Source organism: Schistocerca americana, chromosome 11 (assembly GCF_021461395.2).
Source record: "Schistocerca americana isolate TAMUIC-IGC-003095 chromosome 11, iqSchAmer2.1, whole genome shotgun sequence".
NCBI classification, from domain to species: Eukaryota; Metazoa; Arthropoda; class Insecta; order Orthoptera; family Acrididae; genus Schistocerca; species Schistocerca americana.
Genome location: NC_060129.1, coordinates 208,181,512 through 208,207,107, shown reverse-complemented (window position 1 = coordinate 208,207,107; position 25,596 = coordinate 208,181,512). Strand labels below are relative to the sequence as shown.

The following is a 25,596-nucleotide window of genomic DNA, read 5'->3' as shown; positions in this document are numbered from 1 at the left end:
GGGGGCTCTTCTCTTCCAGGGCGACCTTTCAGGATCAAACCTTTACAAGCTGCGATCGTCAGGTCGCACACCTCACGGAAGTCATTCTCGCTGCTGCTGAATATTCCATCCCTCACCCTCCTTCTTCTCCACGTCGCGTACCGGTCCCCTGGTGGACCGCGGCATGTAGAGACGCTTTACGTGCTCGTCGACGTGCTTTACGCACATTTAAACGCCTTTAAACGCCACCCTACAGTGGCGAATTGTATCAATTATTAACGATTACGTGCTCAGTGTCGTCGTATTATTAAAGAAAGCAAGAAAGCCAGCTGGGCTGCTTTCACAAGCACCTTCAACAGTTTTACTCCTTCTGTTGTCTGGGGTAGCCTGCGCTGGCTATCTGGCACTAAGGCCCACTCACCAGTTTCTGGCTTGAAGGTCGCGAATGACGTCCTTGTAGCCCCTGAGGCTGTCTCCAATGCCTTCGGCCGCTTTTTCGCCGAGGTTTCGAGCTCCGCTCATTACCACCCTGCCTTCCTCCCCCACAAACAGGCAGAGGAGGCTAGGCCACCTAACTTCCGCTCCTCGAATCGTGAAAGTAATAATGCCCCATTCACCATGCGGGAACTCGAAAACGCACTTGGCCGATCACGGTCCTCTGCTCCAGGGCCAGATTCTATTCATATTCAGATGCTGAAGAACCTTTCTCCTGCGGGTAAAGGTTTTCTTCTTCGTACATATAATCGCATCTGGATTGAGGGACATGTTCCCGCATGCTGGCGCGAGTCTATTGTTGTCCCGATTCCTAAGCCGGGGAAGGACAAGCACTTGCCTTCCAGTTATCGACCTATCTCGCTTACCAGCTGTGTCTGTAAAGTGATGGAGCGAATGGTTAACTCTCGATTGGTTTGGCTGCTCGAGTCTCGACGCCTACTTACCAATGTACAATGTGGATTTCGTAGGCGCCGCTCTGCTGTTGACCATCTGGTTACCTTGTCGACCTTCATTATGAATAACTTCTTGCGGAAGCGCCCGACCGCGGCTGTGTTCTTTGATTTGGAGAAGGCTTACGACACCTGTTGGAAGGCGGGCATTCTCCGCACCATGCATACATGGGGCCTTCGCGGTCGCCTTCCTCTTTTTATTCGTTCCTTTTTAATGGATCGACAGTTCAGGGTACGTGTGGGTTCTGTCCTGTCCGACACCTTTCGCCAGGAGAATGGGGTGCCACAGGGCTCAGTCTCGAGCGTCGCTCTCTTCGCCATCGCGATCAATCCAATAATGGATTGCCTCCCAGCTGATGTATCAGGCTCCCTTTTCGTGGACGATTTTACCATCTATTGCAGCGCGCAGTGTACACGTGTCCTGGAGTGCTGTCTTCAGCGTTCTCTTGACCGTCTTTACTCCTGGAGTGTCGCCAATGGCTTCCGTTTTTCTGCCGAGAAGACGGTCTGTATTAACTTCTGGCGCTACAAAGAGTTTCTCCCACCGTCCTTAAGACTCGGTCCCGTTGCTCTCCCAATCGTGGAGACAACCAAATTTTTAGGCCTTACATTTGACAGGAAACTTAGCTGGTCTCCACATGTGTCATATTTGGCCGCCCGTTGTACCCGTTCTTTAAATGTCCTCCGTGTTCTCAGTGGTCTGTCGTGGGGAGCAGATCGAACCGTCCTACTTCGTCTATATCGGTCGATCGTCCGCTCCAAGCTGGATTATGGGAGCTTCGTATACTCCTCTGCACGGCCATCCATCTTACGCCGCCTCAACTCCATACAACATCGGGGTTTACGACTTGCGATCGGAGCATTTTATACCAGTCCCGTAGAGAGTCTTCATGCTGACGCTGGCGAATTGCCACTCACCTACCGGCGCGATATACTGCTTTGTCGGTATGCCTGTCGGCTACTGTCAATGCCCGACCATCCGTCTTATCGTTCCTTTTTTGACGACTCTCTTGACCGTCAATACGGGTTGTATGTCTCTGCCCTGCTACCCCCTGGAGTTCGCTTTCGTCGCCTCCTTCAACACCTTAATTTTTCACTCCCTGCAACCTTTCGAGTGGGCGAGAGCCGCACGCCACCTTGGCTCCAGGCTCAGGTCCGCGTTCACCTTGACCTCCGCTCGCTCCCAAAAGAGGTCACCCCCGGTTCGGTCTACCACTCCCGTTTTTTGGAACTTCGTTCAAAGTTCATCGACATGACATTCATTTATACAGATGGCTCTAAGACCAATGACGGGGTCGGGTGTTCCTTTATTGTCGAGGCACAAAGTTTCAAATACCGGCTCCATGACCATTGTTCTGTCTTCACAGCTGAGCTCTTTGCCCTCTACCAGGCTGTTCTTTACATCTGCCGCCACCGACATTCTGCTTATGTCATCTGCTCAGATTCCCTGAGCGCCATCCAGAGCCTCAGTGATCCGTACCCGGTTCACCCTTTCGTACACCGGATCCAACGCTCTCTTCAGCAGCTGGTGGACGTCGGTTCTCCAGTTAGCTTTATGTGGGTTCCTGGCCATGTCGGTATCCCTGGGAACGAAGCTGCAGATGCCGCGGCCAAGGCTGCGGTCCTCCAGCCTCGGACAGCTTTTTGTTGCGTCCCTTCGTCCGATTTTAGCAGGGTGATTTGTCGGCGCATCTTATCTCTGTGGCATGCCGATTGGGCTGCACTTACCGACAACAAGCTTCGGGCCTTAAAACCTCTTCCCGTGGCTTGGACGTCCTCCTCACGCCCTTCTCGGCGGGAGGAGGTCGTTTTAGCCCGGTTAAGAATTGGACACTGCCGGTTCAGCCATCGCCATCTGCTGACGGCTGCGCCGGCGCCGTTCTGCCCATGTGGGCACTTGCTGACGGTTAGACACATTTTACTGTCCTGTCCAGATCTTAACACACTGCGCCTCGATCTTAACCTGCCAAATACTTTCGATGCCATTTTAGCGGATGACCCACGAGCAGCTGCTCGTGTTCTTCGTTTTATCAATTTGACAAACCTCGCTAAGGACATTTGATGATGCTGTTTTTTAATCCTATGCCTGTCAGTCTCTTTTATCGTGTTTTCCCTTTTAGTTGTTGTGGTCAACTTGTGCCTCGCGGTGTATTCTTAGAGTAGTCAGGGCGCTAATGACCATTGAAGTTGTGCGCCCTAAAACCACAAAAAAAAAAAAAAAAAAAAAAAAAATCCTTTACCACGTTAACATGTCTTCTATCGTGCAGCGTCCAGGTCTTCAAAAATCTCCTACTTCATTTCTGGGTCAAAAGTAGTAGCTGCTCCGAAATCTTGCAATCGTCCAGGAATCCCTAATTTATACAAATCAAAATCGTCTTGATATTAAATGCAATGTATTTTATGTTGCTGCTTCCATCCTCTGAATTTCATGCAAATTTCGACAATACATCTGCACATCAATAAGTTGTTTTTCGTCTTAATCAGACCAAGACTAGCTAATAAGTAAGTTAAGCTTCTGCTCTCAAGAGACAAAAAGCGTTACAATTTTAGTACCTTCATTTTCTTATATATTTTCTCTGCCGTCGAGCGCACATACCGCTGCGACGGTATAATTTATATCTGAGGGAACGAGTGTAGCGCGGCGAAATTCAAAGTCCCGCCACAACTTTATATATTGTCATTTGGAGGTAGTGTGTGGCGCTGTGGATGCTAGGAAATGGAGTGGCGAGCGGAGAAATACACACATTTGCGACGTGTTCTTCTTTTTGAGCTCAGCAGGGGGGTCACAGCAGCAGAGGCAGCCAGAAACAGGTGTACCACCTGCGGGGGTAGTGCCGTCGGGGCAGAGCACGGCAGTAAAAGGATTTTCCCACTTTGAGAAGGATTTTTTTAAAATGTTAGTTACCCTCCACGTTCGGGAAAATCTTTAGGGTTCGATGAAAATCGTGTAGAAGCATTAATCCCCAATGATACGCGTCAGTGCATTTGAGAACTTGCCGTGTGATTAACTGCGATCGTTCCACCGTCGTGTGACATTTGGGTGTGGTGGGAGAGGTTCAAAAATTAGGTTTACAGGTACCGCGTACTCAGAGCTAAAATCACAGAGTCGGCGAGCGGCCGTACGTGCGTCTCCGTTCGCTCGTCGTCGGTCGGTCTGTGGACGACACGGGCCGTCCCTGTGCTGTGCTGTGCTGTCATGTACCGTGACTGGTGACCAGAAACGGCGTCTTTATGCTAACGTAAGGACGAGGAGAAGTGTCTGAGGACAAGTGAAGCGGCACCTACCCGTACAGAGAGCTGCGCACATTCACGGGAGGAACACGTACTGTGTTAATGACTTTCCTGGAGACTAGAAATCTACTCTGTAGGAATCAGCATGGGTTTCGAAAAAGACGGTCGTGTGAAACCCAGCTCGCGCTATTCGTCCACGAGACTCAGAGGGACGTAGACACGGGTTCCCAGGTAGATGCCGTGTTTCTCGACTTCCGCAAGGCGTTTGATACAGTTCCCCACAGTCGTTTAATGAACAAAGTAACAGCATATGGACTATCAGACCAATTGTGTGATTGGATTGAAGAGTTCCTAGATAACAGGACACAGCATGTCATTCTCAATGGAGAGAAGTCTTCCGAAGTAAGAGTTATTTTAGGTCTGCCGCAAGGGAGTGTTGTAGGACCGTTCCTATTCACAATATACATAAATGACCTTGTGGATCGCATCGGAAGTTCACTGAGGCTTTTTGCGGATGATGCTGTGGTATATCGAGAGGTTGTAACAATGGAAAATTGTACTGAAATGCAGGAGGATCTGCAGCGAATTGACGAAGGGTGCAGGGATTGGCAATTCAGTCTCAATGGAGACAAGTGTAATGTGCTGCGAATACATATAAAGAAAGATCCCTTATCATTTAGCTACAGTATAGCAGGTCAGCGACTGGAAGCAGTTAATTTCATAAATTATCTGGGAGTACGCATTAGGAGTGATTTAAAATGGAATTATCATATAAAGTTGATCGTCGGTAAAGCAGATGCCAGACTGAGATTCATTGGAAAAATCCTAAGGAAATGCAATCCGAAAACAAAGGAAGTAGGTTACAGTACGCTTGTTCGCCCACTGCTCGAATACTGCTCAGCAGTGTGGGGTCCGTACCAGATAGGGTCGATAGAAGAGATAAGAGAAGATCCAACGGAGAGCAGCGCGCTTCGTTACAGGATCATTTAGTAATCGCGAAAGCGTTACGGATAAACTCCAGTGGAAGACTCTACAGGAGAGACGCTCAGTAGCTCGGTACGGGCTTTTGTTAAAGTTTCGAGAACATACCTTCACCGATAAGTGAAGCAGTATATTGCTCCCTCCTACGTATATCTCGCGAAAAGACTGTGAGGATAAAATCAGAGAGATTAGAGCCCACACAGAGGCATACCGACAATCCTTCTTTCCACGAACAATACGAGACTGGAATAGAAGGGAGAACCAATAAAGGTACTCAAGGTACGCTCCGCCACACACCGTCAGGTGGCTTGCGGAGTGTGGAGGTAGATGTAGATACTACGGATTGCTCGTCCGAGGTGTACCCGTCGCTGCTAATGTTTACTGTCCACGACTGTCTCGCAGACGCAGTCGGAGGACGCAGACCGGACAGACTGCGTGAAGTGACGTGACGCCGCTCCACGGTAACGCTCGACTGCGTTCTGCTAGACTGACAAAAAGCACTGTACAGGAGTTGGGTTCAGAATTTGTTCGAAACCCACCTTAATCACCTGATCTTTTGCCCTTATATTTTCAGCTTTTGCCCTCTGTCAAACAACTTTCAAGGAAGTTTCTTTCAGAATGAAAATGTGCTCCAAATGTGACTCGACAAGTTCATCTGAGAACCACACGATTTCGACGGTCGTGGAAACGAAAAGTTACCGCGCTGTTGGCTAACTGTTGTAAATAGTAAAGGAGAATATATTATTGATGAGTGAAGTATCTGTAACGTGCATCTGTTATGTTTATTAAATTTACAGAAAAATGCCACGAAGTTACGTACCGAGCTAGTATATCCCGAAATTGTATTTGTGATTAATAGCGAGACTGTATTTAGGATGAACTCGGCAGTTCACAACTTGAGTGCGAAAAGTAGAAACAGTTTTTATGTAGTCGGTGCGTCCCTCTGAGATTCAGAATAGTGTTTCATTCTCTCTGTGTAAAAGTCTTTCCGGGCAGGAAACAGAAAATGCTCAAAAATCGAAAAAAATAGTATTAATACCTCTGTAGCCACAACTTCTACAATTTATCAGAAGACTCGTACCTGAGAACGCAAATTCTACATAAATCTAATGTTCGTATTAAAAAGACCGTCACACTGTCAGTACAGGGGCAGCTTATGGCAGCCCGTGTAAAGCAAACGCTTTGCCTAAAGTATCAGATAGAAGCGGCAGCTCAGTAGAGTATGCTGCCCTCTGTGAGGTAGACAACCGTTCCAGAATTAGCACTTGACGAGCTGCAGAAAATCTCGGCCGCAATCTTATTTGTCGGCTACAGTTGTGTATCGGACCTCTCCACTCCTCTCCCTTCAGAAATTTGTGACGTGGTGACGACAGACTTGGATCTGGGTTAGGTGTCAGTTTGGTTCTGAGTGGCAAAGCTAACAAATGTGGAAGCAGAAAATGTCGTCGTGGTAGTAAATTGGCCAGCAGTGAAGCTTAATGTTTACTTCCGCGCCATACTGACAAATTAGAGACGATATCCGATACGCACCTTTTGCCAAACTGACGCATTAAAAAGTATGTATATTATCGTCCACAGCTGCGAGGCTGTGTTACTTCTTTCTCACTGTAACTGGTTTTGAAACTATTTTACTTCTGTATAATTTGTATGAAGCTGAGTCACATTTCGTGTTCTACACTAGCACTATAATATTTATGAACATAAGTCGTACCTTTTGTGCATTTTATGTCTTGCAAGTTGTAAATTTACATCTTAATTGATACTTGCTCTAAGTGTAGTAATTGTAGCACCTAACATGCCACATGAAATCCGCATATTTAGTTATAATATTTTTATTCTGCCCATACGTACATTTCTGAGCACTACGCCTGCATGTTTCCTCTGTGGCATTCAACTTGTACAGCACGTAATCCGTGTCCAGCATACCATCTCCTGTCAGTTGCATCTTCAGGTAGTCATCTACGTGCTGTGCTAGTTGCCAACATCATCTCTGTAGGAATCGGCACGGGTTTCGAAAAAGACGATCGTGTGAAACCCAGCTCGCGCTATTCGTCCACGAGACTCAGAGGGACATAGACACGGGTTCACAGGTAGATGCCGTGTTTCTCGACTTCCGCAACGCCTTCGATACAGTTCCCCACAGTCGTTTAATGAAGAAAGTAACAGCATATGGACTATCAGACCAATTGTGTGATTGGATTGAACAGTTCCTAGATAACAGGACGCAGCATGCCATTCTCAATGGAGAGAAGTCTTCCGAAGTAAGAGTGATTTCACATGTGCCGCAGGGGACTGTCGTAGGACCGTTGTTATTCACAATATACATAAATCACCTTGTGGATCACATCGGAAGTTCACTGAGACTTTTTGCGGCTGATGCTGTGGTATATCGAGAGGTTGTAACAATGCAAAATTGTACTGAAATGCAGGAGGATCTGCAGCGAATTGACGCAGGGTGCAGGGATTGGCAATTCAATCTCAATGGAGACAAGTGTAATGTGCTGCGAATACATAGAAAGAAAGATCCCTTATCATTTAGCTACAGTATAGCAGGTCAGCGACTGGAAGCAGTTAATTCCATAAATTATCTGGGAGTACGCATTAGGAGTGATTTAAAATGGAGTTATCATATAAAGTTGATCGTCGGTAAAGCAGATGCCAGACTGAGATTCATTGGAAAAATCCTAAGGAAATGCAATCCGAAAACAAAGGAAGTAGGTTAGAGTACGTTTGTTCGCCCACTGCTCGAATACTGCTCAGCAGTGTGGGGTCCGTACCAGATAGGGTCGATAGAAGAGAGAGAGAAGATCCGACGGAGAGCAGCGCGCTTCGTTACAGGATCATTTAGTAATCGCGAAAGCGTTACGGAGATGATAAACTCCAGTGGAAGACTCTACAGGAGAGACGCTCAGTAGCTCCGTATGGGCTTTTGTTGAAGTTTCGAGAACATACCTTCACCGAGGAGTCAAGCAGTATATTGCTCCCTCCTACGTATATCTCGCGAAGAGACCGTGAGGATAAAATGAGAGAGATTGGAGCCCACACAGAGGCATACCGACAATCGTTCTTTACGCGAACTGTACGAGACTGGAATAGAAGGGAGAACCGATAGAGGTACTCAAGGTACCCTCCGCCACACACCGTCAGGTGGCATGTGGAGTATGGGTGTAGATGTAGATCGCAATTATTTTCTTCACTACTATTGGTCTTTATGTACATTCAGTTTGGCACTAGGTTTCATTTATGTATGAACCATCTTCAGTACCGTATTTATGCACTGCCGTGTGGTTCACGTTTTTTTTTAATTGTGCATATAATTGTTGTGCAGCATTTCATATTATAGTTTCTTCTTTTCCTATTAACTCAGCTGTCTTCTGATGACAATGTTTTTAAATGTGCCAATAAACGAAATTGCGACAGAGTCTTCCCACAATGCATTAAGTGTCTCATAATACGTACAAACGAGTGTGAAGTATTCTTTGAGTAAGTACCGTAGTAACAATGTGAGCATGTTAGCATTAGTCACGTTGTGTTGACAGTATGCTTTATACAGAAGTGGCCAGCAGTGGTCGGTTACGACTGTTAGATAGTAAGTTGACTCGTGTCGCGTCCCTGAAGGCTGTCCTTCACAGTCGGACTCACGGAACACACTGCACGGATCATTGATTCAATGACTTTTCGTGACCTCAAAAACTCGTGTGGATGGAAGAACTGTCCTACTAGTAAATTTTATACGGAGCTGTAAATAGTTGCCGTTTTTCCTGCAGGAATACAAAATCGCAGTCTGCCCGGAGTGAGTACAGTCCGTATGCTCGGTGCGTCATCTCCTCTTTCTGTGCTCCTCCAGATCCGTATTTTGACTGTAATTGGTGCTGTGGAACACTGGCTCCCCCTGACTGTTTTCATTGCTGTCACAGTCTAGGTCACGTTCAGATTAGAGTAAACGCTTCAAATTCCACATAATTATTTTACTTGGGTGTGCGGCAGTTTGATTTCTCTTACATTCGGATCGTTCTGTTTTCTCTCGCAGGTCACCGACACGGCGGAACTGCTCCGGCGGCCGGTCGAGATATACGTCGAGGAGGAACGCGTGAGTAAGCCCAGCCCATGTTTCTCACTTTTGTTCTTCGCTGGCCTTTTCACCTGCAGCTTACAGAACTATTGGCTCGCCACACTGCTCACTGTTGCGACCCTGTCCACACGACGAACGGCAACAATAAGGAGCGAAGTGCACTTCGTACACTTAAAGTATTCACAGTCGACTGAAAACGACAAACAAACACCGGCAAGTTGTTTGAGAACATTTTTGCACGTTACCCCATACCTTTACCCATACCTGAGCTTACAGAGGTATCTTACTGCAACAGCAGAACTCCTAGACAAATGACGAGCTGTGTGAGCACCACCCACGTCCCAGAGTCGTGTCATGCCTTTATGCCCTCACCCTGCTAGGGGGTTCTTACTTCAGTGTTATTATTGTTGTTGATGTTATTATTATTATTATTATTATTACTACTATTGCTATTATTTTAGTTGCTGGTGATTCATGTTCCAAGTTTAAGGTTTAGGAAAAAAGGGCACATAGTTCTAATATATAAAATGGATGCAATTAATGTATAGCATGTCTTATAAAAAGTGAAAATGAGTCTCTTCCTTTTGTGAACTAGAACTATGCCATTTTTTATATAAATGATTAGTGGAAAATCTCATATAAAGATGTGAAACATATACTAACAGAGATAGAGGGGTGGCCAGTACTTACCTCAGCTTAGTACAGCCGACAGATAACACAAAAAAAAAAAAAAAAAAAAAAACACAGAGAATTTACATTCCTAGCTTTCGGAACTTTGTTCCTTCACCAGGAAGAAGAGAGGGGAAAAAAGGGGAAGAAGGGAAGGTGGATTCAGTTACTCCCAACCCAGGTTATGAAGCAACAGGGAACATGGGTTGTGAGTAACTGAATCCACTTTCCCTTCTTCCCCTTTTTTCCCCCCTCTCCCCTCCCTGATGAAGGAACAAAGTTCTGAAAGCTAGGAATGTAAATTTCCTGTTCTGTTTTGTGTTATCTATCGGCTGTACTGAGCTAAGTACTGGCCAGCCCCTCTATCTCTTTGTCAGTATTTTTTATATAAATTTCTCTATGTACCTCGGTCGTACTTTTTGTGTGCTTTTGTGTGTTCCTTGGTGCCGATAAAACAGATTGACGTGTACAGAGGGGCGATTCAGCTAGTGTAAATTGTCGGCCTCTCAATCTGTTTTTACAACAAATACATACAACATGTAAATTTTTGGACATATTGTGGCATACTAAACCATTACTAAGCCTCGGAAGATAAATTAATTTGTCAAATCTGGTGAAGCAAAATAAAAATGTACTTGTAACAAATAACGGAATTTTATTCTGAAATATACAGGTTGAATCAGCTAAGCTTGCACTGCATATATTGCCAAAATGGAAAGTGCTATTGATGTGCAGTTTCCACAGAATGGATTGGTAGTCAAGGTCTCGTATTCTTAGCCAATAAACGAAGTGTTATAATACTGTCGCAGCAGAAGCTGAGTAGTACCGTGGTGTAGTGGTTATGGTACTAAACTGTTGCACGGAGGGTCGTGAGTTCAAAACTCACCTCTGCTGTACAATTTTAATTTCTATATTCGGTTTAAGTACATTCTAGAAGTATCCGCAAGTGTCAAGAATCATTGTACTGGAATGTTCTGTAGCTGTATATATACTGTGTGTGTTCTGGCCAGAGGCAGTTCGCTCCGCACTCTTGTATGTGCATGTGCTGAATAAACCTTCGGTAAGTGAAGTTAGTGTTCGTCATTCAGCTAATTGCTCCTCCTCCTACGTGACATTATTCTGGTGCAGGCGCTGGGTATCGGAACTTGTGATAGCGCACATTACCGACGGCGCAGTGGCTCCCATTCAGGCACAGAATCAAACGCCCCATAGAGAACATCACGCACGACGACCAGGTACTACCCTGGAAAGAAGTTGTTACCTACCTAGCGTTAAAACTGGATAAAAATCTGACATTCACCCACCACATCAGAGGGGCCAGAAACAAGGGCTCTTTCAGTTATATCCACTCCTTAAAGGCAGGGGACTCACAGTACCTGCCAAACTCAAAATTTGGAAAACGATCATCCTGCCAGCCATGCTCTACGGATCAGAAGCGTGGAGCATGGCTGCGGACACCAACCTCAAACAGTTCGAAAGTATCCAAAACAAAGCCTTCCGAATCGTTGCTGACGCTCTGTGGTTCTCGAGCAATGAGGAGATCAGAGCACCAGCAACAGCCCTCATTCTATCATCTCATAAAACAAAGATCATTTAAATTCTATGAATCGTCCAACGCATCACCACACCAACTCATCAACTCTCTGGGAAGGGATGAAAACCCTGACCAGAGAGCACCGATCACTACCATCCATCGCCAATTCAGGCGATAGTGATATGAATTCAAACGCAACCATACACTTACATCATCATCATCGCCGCCGCCTCCACTGACATCATCTACCCAGGGGAAAAAACGACCCCCAGCCAGTTCCGTATAACCCCCGAATCCGCACCACCAAGGGTCATTTCGTGAGACAGAGCGTTTTCAAGGACGCTGGTTCTTCAAACACGTCATGGGTATAGACCCAGCCATTTCACGTCCCACCAGGCCACGACAGAGCCGCCGTTTTTGGCGAGAAACCTGAGTTCGAGCCATATTCGACAGATCGCCATCTTCAAGAGACAGAACGAGAAGAGGACGTTACGATGGCGGCAGCTGTGTACCACCACGTGAGGCATCCTTCTGGGTTCTCTGGTGACGATGGCCGAGGTCCAAACAAGTGGCTGAGGAAACCTGAGCATATAGCCAAATTTAATGAATGGGATGACGCCGTGTGTTTGGCTAACGTACACTCCTGGAAATTGAAATAAGAACACCGTGAATTCATTGTCCCAGGAAGGGGAAACTTTATTGACACATTCCTGGGGTCAGATACATCACATGATCACACTGACAGAACCACAGGCACATACGAGGTGTGGCTAGAAAAAAACCGGACTAGTACTGGTGAAACAATAAAACGAATGCAATAAGGCTGAAAGTCGCGTGGTCTGTCACGTGACTCTCGCTCCGCCTACTGCTCGAGTTTCATCTGCCTCCTGCACTCAGTCTGCCCGTGGCGTCTGTTTTAAGTAGTTGACGTTTTGTCTGTGCGTCGGAAAATGTTGAGTGTACAGAAAGAACAGCGTGTTAACATCAAATTTTGTTTCAAACTAGGATAATCTGCAAGTGAAACGTTTGTAATGTTACAACAAGTGTACGGCGATGATTGTTTATCGCGAACACAAGTGTTTGAGTGGTTTAAACGATTTAAAGATGGCCGCGAAGACACCAGTGATGACACTCGCACTGGCAGACCATTGTCAGCAAAAACTGATGCAAACATTGAAAAAATCGGCAAACTTGTTCGACAAGATCGCCATTTAACAATCAGAGCAGTGTCTGAGTTAACAGGAATTGACAAGGAAAGTGTTAGGCAGATTCTTCATGAAAGTTTCAACATGAACAAAGTGTGTTCAAAAATGGTTCCAAAGTGTCTCACAATTGAACAGAAGGAACGCCGAAGAATGATTTGTTCTGACATCCTGGAAAACATTGAAAGTGATCCCACCTTCTTACAAAATGTTATTACTTGCGATGAATCGTGGTTTTTTACTTACGATCCCGAAACTAAATGCCAATCGATGCATTGGAAAACTCCTGGTTCTCCACGACAAAAAAAAGCACGAATGTCAAAATCGAAATTCAAGGCAATGATGATTGTTTTTTTTGACATGAAAGGCATTGTGCACATTGATTGCGTACCAGAGGGACAAACAGTGAATCAGCATTACTACATTAGCGTCCTGGCTACCCTACGTGAGCGAGTACGGAGAAAACGGAACGATTTGTGGAGAAAAAAGTCATGGATCCTTCACCAAGACAATGCCCCAGCTCACAGTGCGTTGTCAGTGAAGACGTTTTTGGCAAAACACAACATTCCCATCTTAGATCATCCACCCTACTCACCTGATTTGGCCCTCTGTGACTTTTTTCTTTTCCCTAAAGTCAAGTCAGCTTTGAAAGGAACTAGATTTGAGACTGTTGAAGCAGTAAAAGAAAAAGCGACGGAAGTAATGTATGGACTTACCGAAAATGATCTGCAGCATTGCTATGAACAGTGGAAAATTCGTATGGAGCGGTGTAGAGACCGAGGAGGAGAGTACATTGAAGGTGATAACATGAAATTGTAAATAATTGTAAATGTTTTTTTCCAGCATCAGTCCGGTTTTTTTCTAGCCGCACCTCGTAGACACAGGCAACAGAGCATGCACAATGTCGGCACTAGTACAGTGTATATCCACCTTTCGCAGCAATGCAGGCTGCTATTCTCCCATGGAGACGATCGTAGAGATGCTGGATGTAGTCCTGTGGAACGGCTTGCCATGCCATTTCTACCTGGCGCCTCAGTTGGACCAGCGTTCGTGCTGGACGTGCAGACCGCGTGAGACGACGCTTCATCCAATCCCAAACATGCTCAATGGGGGACAGATCCGGAGATCTTGCTGGCCAGGGTAGTTGACTTACACCTTCTAGAGCACGTTGGGTGGCACGGGATACATGCGGACGTGCATTGTCCTGTTGGAACAGCAAGTTCCCTTGCCGGTCTAGGAATGGTAGAACGATGGGTTCGATGACGGTTTGGATGTACCGTGCACTATTCAGTGTCCCCTCGACGATCACCAGTGGTGTACGGCCAGTGTAGGAGATCGCTCCCCACACCATGATGCCGGGTGTTGGCCCTGTGTGCCTCGGTCGTATGCAGTCCTGATTGTGGCGCTCACCTGCACGGCGCCAAACACGCATACGACCATCATTGGCACCAAGGCAGAAGCGACTCTCATCGCTGAAAACGACACGTCTCCATTCGTCCCTCCATTCACGCCTGTCGCGACACGACTGGAGGCGGGCTGCACGATGTTGGGGCGTGAGCGGAAGACGGCCTAACGGTGTGCGGGACCGTAGCCCAGCTTCATGGAGACGGTTGCGAATGGTCCTCGCCGATACCCCAGGAGCAACAGTGTCCCTAATTTGCTGGGAAGTGGCGGTGCGGTCCCCTACGGCACTGCGTAGGATCCTACGGTCTTGGCGTGCATCCGTGCGTCGCTGCGGTCCGGTCCCAGGTCGACGGGCACGTGCACCTTCCGCCGACCACTGACGACAACATCGATGTACTGTGGAGACCTCACGCCCCACGTGTTGAGCAATTCGGCGGTACGTCCACCCGGCCTCCCGCATGCCCACTATACGCCCTCGCTCAAAGTCCGTCAACTGCACATACGGTTCACGTCCACGCTGTCGCGGCATGCTACCAGTGTTAAAGACTGCGATGGAGCTCCGTATGCCACGGCAAACTGGCTGACACTGACGGCGGCGGTGCACAAATGCTGCGCAGCTAGCGCCATTCGACGGCCAACACCGCGGTTCCTGGTGTGTCCGCTGTGCCGTGCGTGTGATCATTGCTTGTACAGCCCTCTCGCAGTGTCCGGAGCAAGTATGGTGGGTCTGACACACCGGTGTCAATGTGTTCTTTTTTCCATTTCCTGGAGTGTATTTTCCTACTTGGATGGCACTGCCAAGCAATGGTATGAGAACAACGAGGGGAAGTTCACAAGCTGGGAAGTATTCCTGGCGGAACTGCGCGAGTATTTCGGCGACACACAACGACAGAAGTGCGAGGCTGAAGAGAAATTAAAGTCCGTGGCACAGCGTCCAGGAGAAAGTGCAGCATCCTACACTCGAGACGTCTTGCAGCTGTGTAAAATACTGGATCCTAGAATGGAGGAGGAAGGTAAGGTTGCACATATCATGAAGGGTGCTGCTGAGGACGTGTATCAAGCCCTACTCCTGAAGGAGGTTTCGACAGCAGACGACTTCATAAAATGGTGCCAGTATATCGAGACAATGCATAAAAAAAAAAAAAAAAAATTACACGCAAGAAGTTTGAACGGCTTCCAAACGTAGTATCGATGTCTGTGATGCAGGAAGCAACTGATTTCACAAGAGTTCATCAGATAGTGAGAGAGGAAGTTCAGAAGGCACTCGGATTGCACGGCAAGCTTAAAACCGAGACGCTTCAAGAGGTCATAATGGAGGAAGTGGAACAGATATCGAACCCAATCTATCGTCCTTCATTTCCCTCTAAAACGGTGAAAAAGTAGAGACCCAGGCGGAGTTACGTTCCTGCAGTGCCGCATGAGGATCCTGTTTGGGCACCGAGGAAGACTGATATCTGGAGGACCCAGGATAACCCAGGATAACCGACCAGTGTGTTTCCACTGCGGACGACCGGGACACGGGGTGCGCTGTTGTCGAGAAAGGCGGCAGATATTTGATGATGCCCGATCTTAGCTGACACCAACTTCGGGACGACGAAGACGAACATGATGATGTGGGTGCAGGACGACGTAGGTCACCATTGCCGCAAGCTAGCCGCCGGAGAGAACGGTCCCCAACACGCCGATCGAGGTCTCCGTCACCGTTTAGAAGCTCCAGCCGATCACGTAGCTGCCGCAACCTGGAAAACTAAAGGGTGGAGGTGAGGCCGCCGAAGAGAAAAATCCTCCGCTGTCGATCACTACAAAAATGATAGGAAACTAAGTCGATATCTTCATCGATGGCCGACCACCCCGAGCTCTTGTGGACTCTGGAGCATCATATTCAGTCATTTCGGAGAAGTAGCATTGCCAGTAAGAGAAAACCGTATTCGTCAACAACAAAACATCTCTGCTGAAGGTGGCTAATGGGAAGACGTATACCATTCGTGTGGACTGTGGGTGTAAGTGGCCATACACAGAATTCCTCATCTTACAAGAGTGTAGTCATGACGTCATTATCTGGTGGGACTTTTTGAAAGCTTCTCAGGCAATTACAGATTGTGTACTTATATGGATACGGCGTCTGTTCTTTCGGACATGTCGGATGCCCACATATTCTCCGAACTCTTACGGGTCTCGGTAAGAATGTCTTCAACGAGTAATGAGTATGTTGGGGTGAGACACTACAAATGTAGTGTGTGGACATACTAGTTGAGAATGTGGGCCTCGCGGGAAGCGTGCAAGGGAGAAGTCCCTGCAGTCGCACTTCCCCCCGTGCCCTGGGTGGCTCAGATGGACAGAGCGTCTGCCGTGTAAGCAGGAGATTACGGGTTCGACTCCCAGTCGGGGCACACATCTTCACCTAACCCTGTTGTTATATATATATCAATGCCTGTCAGCAGCTGAAGGTATTAATATAATTCTAATTTCATTATAGATTGTGGTCACTCAAAGATTGAGATACTGTGAACAGGAAGACGCGCGTCCGAGTGTGTGCAGACTGTGTGTGCTGGATGAAGTGATCACTCCTGCAGTCTGCACTAGAAAGGTGACTTTCACATGTCGTGAACCCGTGGATCTTGTAGTGGAACGTAAGAGAAGCATACCAGTGGAGAATGACTTGGCCATCCCGCCCCCTGTCGTCACGTTTGAGAATGGATTCGATGAACTGTGGACAGTTAATTGTCGCCGAGAACCGCAGATCCTTCCAAGACACACGTGCGTAGCAAACACGCTGAGCCGTTAATTGAAGAACAGCTGAGCCTCATAGAAACCTCCCATGCCAAGTCTGTGGGCAGATGAGTGCTACTACTAAGAGACGAGATCTTCTAGCTCGACTATCACCAGATCTCACTAAGGAACAACAGAAGCGGCTACTTGCCATTCTCCAAGAGTTCTCTGAATGCTTCAGTCCACAAGTGACGGGCAAATTAGACAAATCGATGGTGAAGCACCGGATTAGAACTCGAGACCATCAACCAAAAAGCCAGAGAGCATACCGTGTGTCAGCAATGGAACGTCGAATAATTCGCGACGAGGTAGAGAAAATGGTCAAGAATGACATCATTCAGCCTTCCCAGAGCCCACGGTGGTCACCAGTGGTTCTCGTCATGAAGAAGGATGGCAGTTGGCGCTTTTGTGTTGATTACAGGAAGCTTAATAAGACAACTAGAAAGGACGTTTACCCTCTCCCACGAATTGACGATACACTAGACCGTCTGAAGGGGGCCAAGTTTTTCTCAACCGTGGACATGTACTCGGGATACTGGCAAATCGAATTGGATGAGGCTGATCGTGAGAAAACTGCATACATATCCCCTGAGGGCCTGTAAGAGTTTGGGGTAATGCCGTTTGGTTTGTGTAATGCACTAGCAACTTTTGAACTGATGATGGATAATCTTCGTCACCTGAAGTGGTCAATGTGTCTTTGTTATTTAGGTGACATTATAGCGTTCGCAGAGACATTTGATGAACATATAAAAAGACTCCTGGCCATTCTTAAGTGTCTTCAACAAGGCAGACTGAAACTTAATCCAGGAAAGTGTCTCTTTGGAGCAAAAGAAATCGAAACACTTGGACACCTTGTGTCAAACGAAGGTGTGCAGCCAGACCCAGAAAAGGTGACGTCTGTAATGGAATTTCCAATTCCTAAAGGTATCGGAGATGTGAGAAGCTTCCTCAGATTATGTTCTTATTACCGTCATTTTATCAAAGACTTTTGTATCAAAGCCAGGCCACTCCAAGAATTGTTAAAAGCTGATGCGAAATTTATGTGGGGTGGTGCTCAACAAGATTCTTTTGATGTGCTGCGAAAAGCTCTGACGACTGCCCCTGTACTTGGTCTGTATGGTGAGGGAGCACCCACAGAACTACACACAGACGCCAGTGGGTATGGAATCGGTGCTGTTCTGGTGCAAATTTCGAATGGAAAAGAGAGGGTTATGGCCTATGCTTCTAGGACACTTACAAAAGTCGAGGATCTGCAAGAGATTTCTCTGGCCAGGTTTGTTTAGGAGTGTCCGTCGCTGTGTGTCGCACTTTCGAGAGTGCCAGAGGAGAAAGGCAGTTCCTCAGAAACCACCTGGCCGACTCGTACCAGTTCCACGAGCCAAAACGCCTTTCCAGCGTGTTGGGATTGACCTCCTCAGATGATTTCCAACGTCTGCTAGTGGCAGTAGATGGATTATTGTTTGCACTGATTATCTCACATGCAATTCAATTACAAAAGCCGTGAAAACAGCCGAAGCAGCCCAAGTAGCCAAATTCGTCACGGAAGACATCATATTAAAACACGGTGCCCCGAGGTCGTTAATTACAGATTGAGGGAAAGTTTTTCAGTCGAATCTCGTGACAGAGATAAACTGTCGGTGTAAAGGGTTTACTGAATGCCTTAATGAGTCCTCGGCCGACACGCTGTCAGTGTTCGCCAATGTCGAGCAGAGCACCTGGGACGAGGCGCTGCTACCTATTGTGACGGGGTTGCCTACAACACCGGCAAGCAAGACGGTACACGGGCGTGTGGCGAATACGACGACGGACACTGTGTTTCCGTTACATCCTGACGACGTGGAAGACGAGTACGACAGCCAGGTGTTAACCGGAGTTGAGGAAGCTCGGCAGTTAGGTCGACTCCGCACGCTGCGGGCCGAAGGTACGAAGCGAGGAGCCACCGCCCTCTTCTCTACCAGCCTGGTGACCTCGTCTGGATCTTCACTCCTGTTCGGAAGGTCGGTCTCTCCTCAGGCGCTACTTTGGACCTTATGAGGTTGTAAGATGTGTCTGATGTTGATGACTTGGACTCCGACACGAGATGACGAAATATCGAGAGATAAGGTCTACGGAGGATCCTGCCACCCGGGGTAAATTCGAAGCTCCGGCGACCGGCGACGAGCAAAAGGTTACGAAGAGGCGTAGCGGCAAAAGAAGTTCTGAGAAGATCTTCACCGCCAGGGCGAGCATCGGTCATCGGGAGTCTGAGTAGGCAGGACCGATGACTCGTTCCAAGGACTAGCAGGACGTAACACCGAGGCGCTGTTCTCTTAAGGACAGGGCAGTGACGCGCAAGAAGCTCAGTAGCAACGTGGTGTAGTGGTTATGATACTGAACCGTAGCATGCAGGGTCGTGAGTTCAAAACTAACTTACACTGTACAATTTTAATTTCTGTATTCGGTTCGAGTACATTCTAGAAGTATCCACAAATGTCAAGAATCATTGTACTGGAATGTTCTCTAAACATTGCACGTGGGAAAAATATATCTAAAAACAAAGAAGCTGTAACTTACAAAACGAAAGCGTTGGTATGTTGGAGACAATAAAAAACACACACACAAAATTCAAGCTTTCGCAACACACGGTTGCCTCATCAAGAAAGAGGTAAGGAGAGGGAAAGACGAAAGGATGTGGGTTTTAAGGGAGAGGGTAAGGAGTCATTACAATCCCGGGAGTGGAAAGACTTACCTTAGGGGGAAAAAGGACACACACACACACACACACACACACACACACACACACACACACGTGTAAATGCAAAGAGGTTGGGCAGAGATGTCAGTTGAGGCAGAAGTATGGAGTCAAAGATGTTGTTGAATGACAGGTGAGGTACAAGGAGCAGCAACTTGAAACTTGAAATTACCGGAGGTTGTCTTCCCATTACCCACCAGGCGTCAACCTCCGCTAATTTCAAGTTTCAAGTTGCTGCTCGTACCTCACCTGTCATTCAACATTCTTTGCTTCTGTACTTCCACCTCGACTGACATCTCTGCCCAACCTCTTTGCATTTACATATGTCTGCCTGTGTGTGTATATATCTGGATGGAGGTGTGTGTGTGTGTGTGTGTGTGTGTGTGTGTGTGTGTGTGTGTGTGTGTGTGTGTGTGTGTGTGTACCTGTCCCTTTTTCCCCCTAAGGTAAGTCTTTCCGCTCCCGGGATTGGAATGACTCCTCTCCCTTAAAACCCACATCCTTTCGTCTGTTCCTTACCTCTTCCCTGATATATATACACTCCTGGAAATTGAAATAAGAACACCGTGAATTCATTGTCCCAGGAAGGGGAAACTTTATTGACACATTCCTGGGTTCAGATACATCACATGATCACACTGACAGAACCACAGGCACATAGACACAGGCAACAGAGCATGCACAATGTCGGCACTAGTACAGTGTATATCCACCTTTCGCAGCAATGCAGGCTGCTATTCTCCCATGGAGACGATCGTAGAGATGCTGGATGTAGTCCTGTGGAACGGCTTGCCATGCCATTTCCACCTGGCGCCTCAGTTGGACCAGCGTTCGTGCTGGACGTGCAGACCGCGTGAGACGACGCTTCATCCAGTCCCAAACATGCTCAATGGGGGACAGATCCGGAGATCTTGCTGGCCAGGGTAGTTGACTTACCCCTTCTAGAGCACGTTGGGTGGCACGGGATACATGCGGACGTGCATTGTCCTGTTGGAACAGCAAGTTCCCTTGCCGGTCTAGGAATGGTAGAACGATGGGTTCGATGACGGTTTGGATGTACCGTGCACTGTTCAGTGTCCCCTCGACGATCACCAGTGGTGTACGGCCAGTGTAGGAGATCGCTCCCCACACCATGATGCCGGGTGTTGGCCCTGTGTGCCTCGGTCGTATGCAGTCCTCATTGTGGCGCTCACCTGCACGGCGCCAAACACGCATACGACCATCATTGGCACCAAGGCAGAAGCGACTCTCATCGCTGAAGACGACACGTCTCCATTCGTCCCTCCATTCACGCCTGTCGCGACACCACTGGAGGCGGGCTGCACGATGTTGGGGCGTGAGCGGAAGACGGCCTAACGGTGTGCGGGACCGTAGCCCAGCTTCATGGAGACGGTTGCGAATGGTCCTCGCCGATACCCCAGGAGCAACAGTGTCCCTAATTTGCTGGGAAGTGGCGGTGCGGTCCCCTACGGCACTGCATAGGATCCTACGGTCTTGGCGTGCATCCGTGCGTCGCTGCGGTCCGGTCCCAGGTCGACGGGCACGTGCACCTTCCGCCGACCACTGGCGACAACATCGATGTACTGTGGAGACCTCACGCCCCACGTGTTGAGCAATTCGGCGGTACGTCCACCCGGCCTCCCGCATGCCCACTATACGCCCTCGCTCAAAGTCCGTCAACTGCACATACGGTTCACGTCCACGCTGTCGCGGCATGCTACCAGTGTTAAAGACTGCGATGGAGCTCCGTATGCCACGGCAAACCGGCTGACACTGACGGCGGCGGTGCACAAATGCTGCGCAGCTAGCGCCATTCGACGGCTAACACCGCGATTCCTGGTGTGTCCGCTGTGCCGTGCGTGTGATCATTGCTTGTACAACCCTCTCGCAGTGTCCGGAGCAAGTATGGTGGGTCTGACACACCGGTGTCAATGTGTTCTTTTTTCCATTTCCAGGAGTGTATATATAGTGTGTGTGTGTTCTGGCTGGAGGCAGTTCGCTCCGCGCTCTTGTATGTGCAAGTGCTGAATAAACCTTCGTTAAGTGAAGTTAGTGTTCGTCATTCACCTAATTACACCTTCTTCTACATGACAATACCTAGAAAGTGTATCTTTTCTGTAAACATACATTCTTTTAAAATGGAAAAATGGCTGTGGCGATTGAAAAACTGAACGTGGAGTAAATTACCAAGTCAGTGGTGGTCACTGTGGGATTGTAGTGCGAGTTCTTAGAGAGAGATAGCATTTTGAAAGGTTTCCATACCGACAATTGAACAACACCTGTGGTAGCACACACACACTAAAGGAGAACACAAGTGCAGACACTAGCGATGTGGATTCTGAGTAGTAATGAGACAACTGACCGTAAAAGGTTGTGTTCAAAATGACCACGAGCAGTGGCTATAGATGCTCTGTCTAGTATGGAACGACTGCTACACACGTGCTGGCATTTCAGCGGAGCTATCTGAGCAGGTTGCGGTAATACGTCAACTGTGCATCGTCAGGCGTAGCTGGGTGCCCTTGTAGGCAGTGTCTTTAGCTTTCCCTACTCAAAAATATCTACACGCACCAAATTCCAGGAATGGGCTGTTTGAGCTACAAGTCCTCCACATCCGATCCGACGATTTGGTCAGAGTTTCTGAAGACACGCTGTAGTGTAGCACCTCGCGCACTACGGGCTGGCCGGCCGTCGTGTCGGTACCGCAGGTTCTTCCCGGTCTGCAGAGGAATGTCTTCTATCGTCTGTGGAAGATGGCCTGTTAGGAGACTGTGATACTCGTGTGCATTCAATGTTCCGTCTGTGAGCTGACGGTTCACTATCCCACACCACACGTTTAAACTCCGTGGAAGCTGACGTACCACCTGTCCAACCCGACAGGTATCGTCGACTGACCGACAGTTGCAGGTCTTCGCAATTCACCCGGTCGCGATCGGTAAATACGGTTTCGTCGCTAAACAGACACGTTTGGAGTATCTCGTCTTAATGACCGTGTACAGAAGTTAATACGATTCTCGTAATCATTTCCACACAGCTCTCGATGGAGAGTGTACTGGTTATTACCTATCTCGTTTCTTAGATAACTGAAAATTTGTGGAATATTACGCGGTATATTGTGGTAGGACCACACTCTTACCACGTGAATGAGAATAATACGAGTAGTTCCAGCACAGTTCCAACACAATTTCAGCAAGACTTATTTATTAGTAGCTGCTGAAAGATTACACACTGCAGATCTGGTTTGTCTAGGGGTTCTCGAAGTTTTGTTTGCAAAATAATCATTCCAACAAGCATGACCTGGGTTTTCTTCCTGTTTGAAATAAACACTACCGGATCTGAAATACTTTCAGCTAAAAATTATATTTATTTGTACTTTTTGTTAGTAACTACACCATTTTCACTACGAACATTGATACTCTAAATGCATTATGCTGCACTTGTCACGTAAACACGTCCATCTACCTCCAATACAAAGAAGTGGAGGGCAAGCCAACATGTGCCCGGAAGTTGCAGACATTCCTGCATTCCAGATTCTTTGGCCTACTGACCTTAATAAACTCAAAAGGTACATACATATAAATAAATACATATAAATATACAACATTTAACATCTCAAACGAATCCATTATTTATCATAAAAGAAAATATTCATAATTAAATAAATTAAACACGTTTTCTGGCAACATAATGAAGTTACCTTAACTCTTTACTGTGGGCATCGTGCTTTTCGCATGAGATAAACTTCATCTCCGACAGTTAATTATATTACAATAGAGACTAGAGACGGATAGGGACGGAACCTCCATCTGTGGGGAATGCGTAGGACGACTCGCCAGACTCGTGCCGCTCCCTCGTGCAGTTCTGTGGGACCAACATTAATTCTTCCCCTATTCTGTCCTCATTTGTTTCCTTCTGTTGCACTGCCTACGTGTTACACTACCACTATCACGTAACTGGTCTAAGAGGTCGACACATAGCTGCCGAGATTCTCGACATCTATTGTGATACTTTACCTCGTACACCGTACGAGAACGAGATGCGTTCTTCCTACACACTCCGTACACCGTGGCGCGTCAGCTCTTTCTGCGTCGGCAAATCCCGCCGTCGACTCGCGACCTACTACTCACACTGTCGAGTTGCAATGAACTCGAGGAACACAGGAGCGCGCTGTAAGAAAACGTAACATAACATCACCGCACTGAGCGACTGGGCAGGTTCGATTGCACAAACAGATGTCTGTGTGGAAGCTTTTCTAAATACGATATCTCGTAAATGTCTCGCACTAGAATCCTGCGACAACCACCACTGACATTCTAGTTAACCCTACTTTTAGTTCGTTAATGTCAATAGGCATTTTTACATTTAAGAAAGTGTATGTTTGCACAAAAGATAGACTTTAAGTATTATTTCAGTATGCTTATTGGTGAAGAGTAGAAGCCCCTGACTACCAGTCAATTCTGTGAGAACTGAAAATCGATAGCACTTTCCATTTCTGCAATTTCTGAGGAGTAAGTTAAGGCGATTCACCCTGTACACTAGAGTTGCTGAAAAATTAAAATACGCAACTTTCTTCGGCCCACGCACATACACGCGCATGCCCCATCAGGTCAAACGTTATCTGTAAGCCTGTGGTAGCTCTGTAACAGTGTCGGCTGTTTGTACGTATTTCTTGTCATTATCGGGAAAGATCCTCCAGTGTGTGCGTGCAGTTTTGTAAAAATGGCAGTACAGTACCGGCAATAACTTTCTAGCGGTCGAATTTCCACACCACATTTTCCGGAGCCTTCACAATATACGTGGGCCCTGATTGACCTCGGGTGCACTGCGTCGGCGCGAGATTATTTTTCCTCTCTGCCTGCCCGAGTTTCTCTCCGTGTTCTCCATATTTGTTTTTTTTTTCCTTTCAGGAGTCCGAGTGTGAAGACGAGGAGGCGGAGGCAGTGGTCGGCTGTGACCCGCTGTACGTGAAGCAGGAGCCGGTGAGTGGAGCTGCGTTCTGCCCTGCCCTGGGGATGTGGCTGCGTGGCTGTTCCAATATACACCCTCCCTCCCTCCCTCCCTCCCTCCCTCCCCTCCCCTCCCCTCCTCCTTTATTCTATCGCATTAATTCTACACTATCTTGAGATCGATCAGGCAGAATTTGTATAGTGATTTCACAAACATTTGTAATTTTGTTTATGCAATATTTGGATGTAATTTGCACAAGCAAATGGTTATCATGTGGTACACAGTGTAATCAGAAATTACTGGCCGTTTGAATCGATATCAGACCTCAGAATACACGCAGTATGCGCAGCAAGTAGAGGGTGACTCAAAAGAATGAGGAATGTTGGAATGGAGATCAATCTGTGAGCACAATTACTCCACACATATTTCTTTATGTCAGTGTATAGTACAGAGTGTCCCATTAATGATGTCACGAGCATTTTTATTTCTCAAATATCGTATCTGATAGACGGACTCCCCCTCGTGTAGTGGTTAATAAAAAAGAGAAAGAGAAGAAAACAAAAGGTTGAAAATGTGGGAAGAAATGGTGAATAAAAAAGGGGTTTTAAAATCGTTAATAACCTTGAAAAAGGGAAAGAATGAAATGCAAATAGGACTTCTTATTACAGAAAAGTTATCGGACTTCGTGATCTGGAAAAGCTATTGTTGGGGTGGTCCTTGGGACGTTTCTGAGCAAAAGTCAAACCAATTTCCACTACAAAAATTATTTCAAAGAGAACAGAGAATAACAGAATGTGATTAACAGGGGGAAATGGCGTAGACAAGAGTTCGTCCTTTACCATGTTAACACGTCTTCTCGCGTGCGGCGTCCAAGTCTTCTTCCCCAAAAATCTCCTGCTTGATTTTCTGCATGAAATGTCGTACCTACTCCGAAATCTTGCAATAAATTTCATTGTCCAGGAATTAGTAATGTGTACAAATTAAAACGGTCTTGATGTTGAATGCAATGTATTTTACGTTGCTACTTCCATCCTCCGAATTTCATACCAACTTCCACAATACGTCTGCACATCAATGAGTTTTTTCGTCTTCATCCGACCAAGACTAGCTAATAAGTAAGTTAAGCTTCCGCTCTC

The 25,596-nt window shown here is 47.2% G+C and overlaps 1 protein-coding gene across 1 annotated transcript in view; it reads left to right on the top strand.

Annotated features, from left to right (window-relative positions):
* LOC124553569 (zinc finger protein 771-like) overlaps positions 1-25,596 on the top strand; it is a 177,541-nt gene that overhangs the window by 50,239 nt on the left and 101,706 nt on the right. The window contains exons 2-3 of the mRNA XM_047127414.1: positions 9,166-9,225; positions 24,421-24,492. Of these exons, the coding sequence (XP_046983370.1) occupies positions 9,166-9,225; positions 24,421-24,492 (132 nt within the window). The remainder of the gene's footprint in view (positions 1-9,165; positions 9,226-24,420; positions 24,493-25,596) is intronic.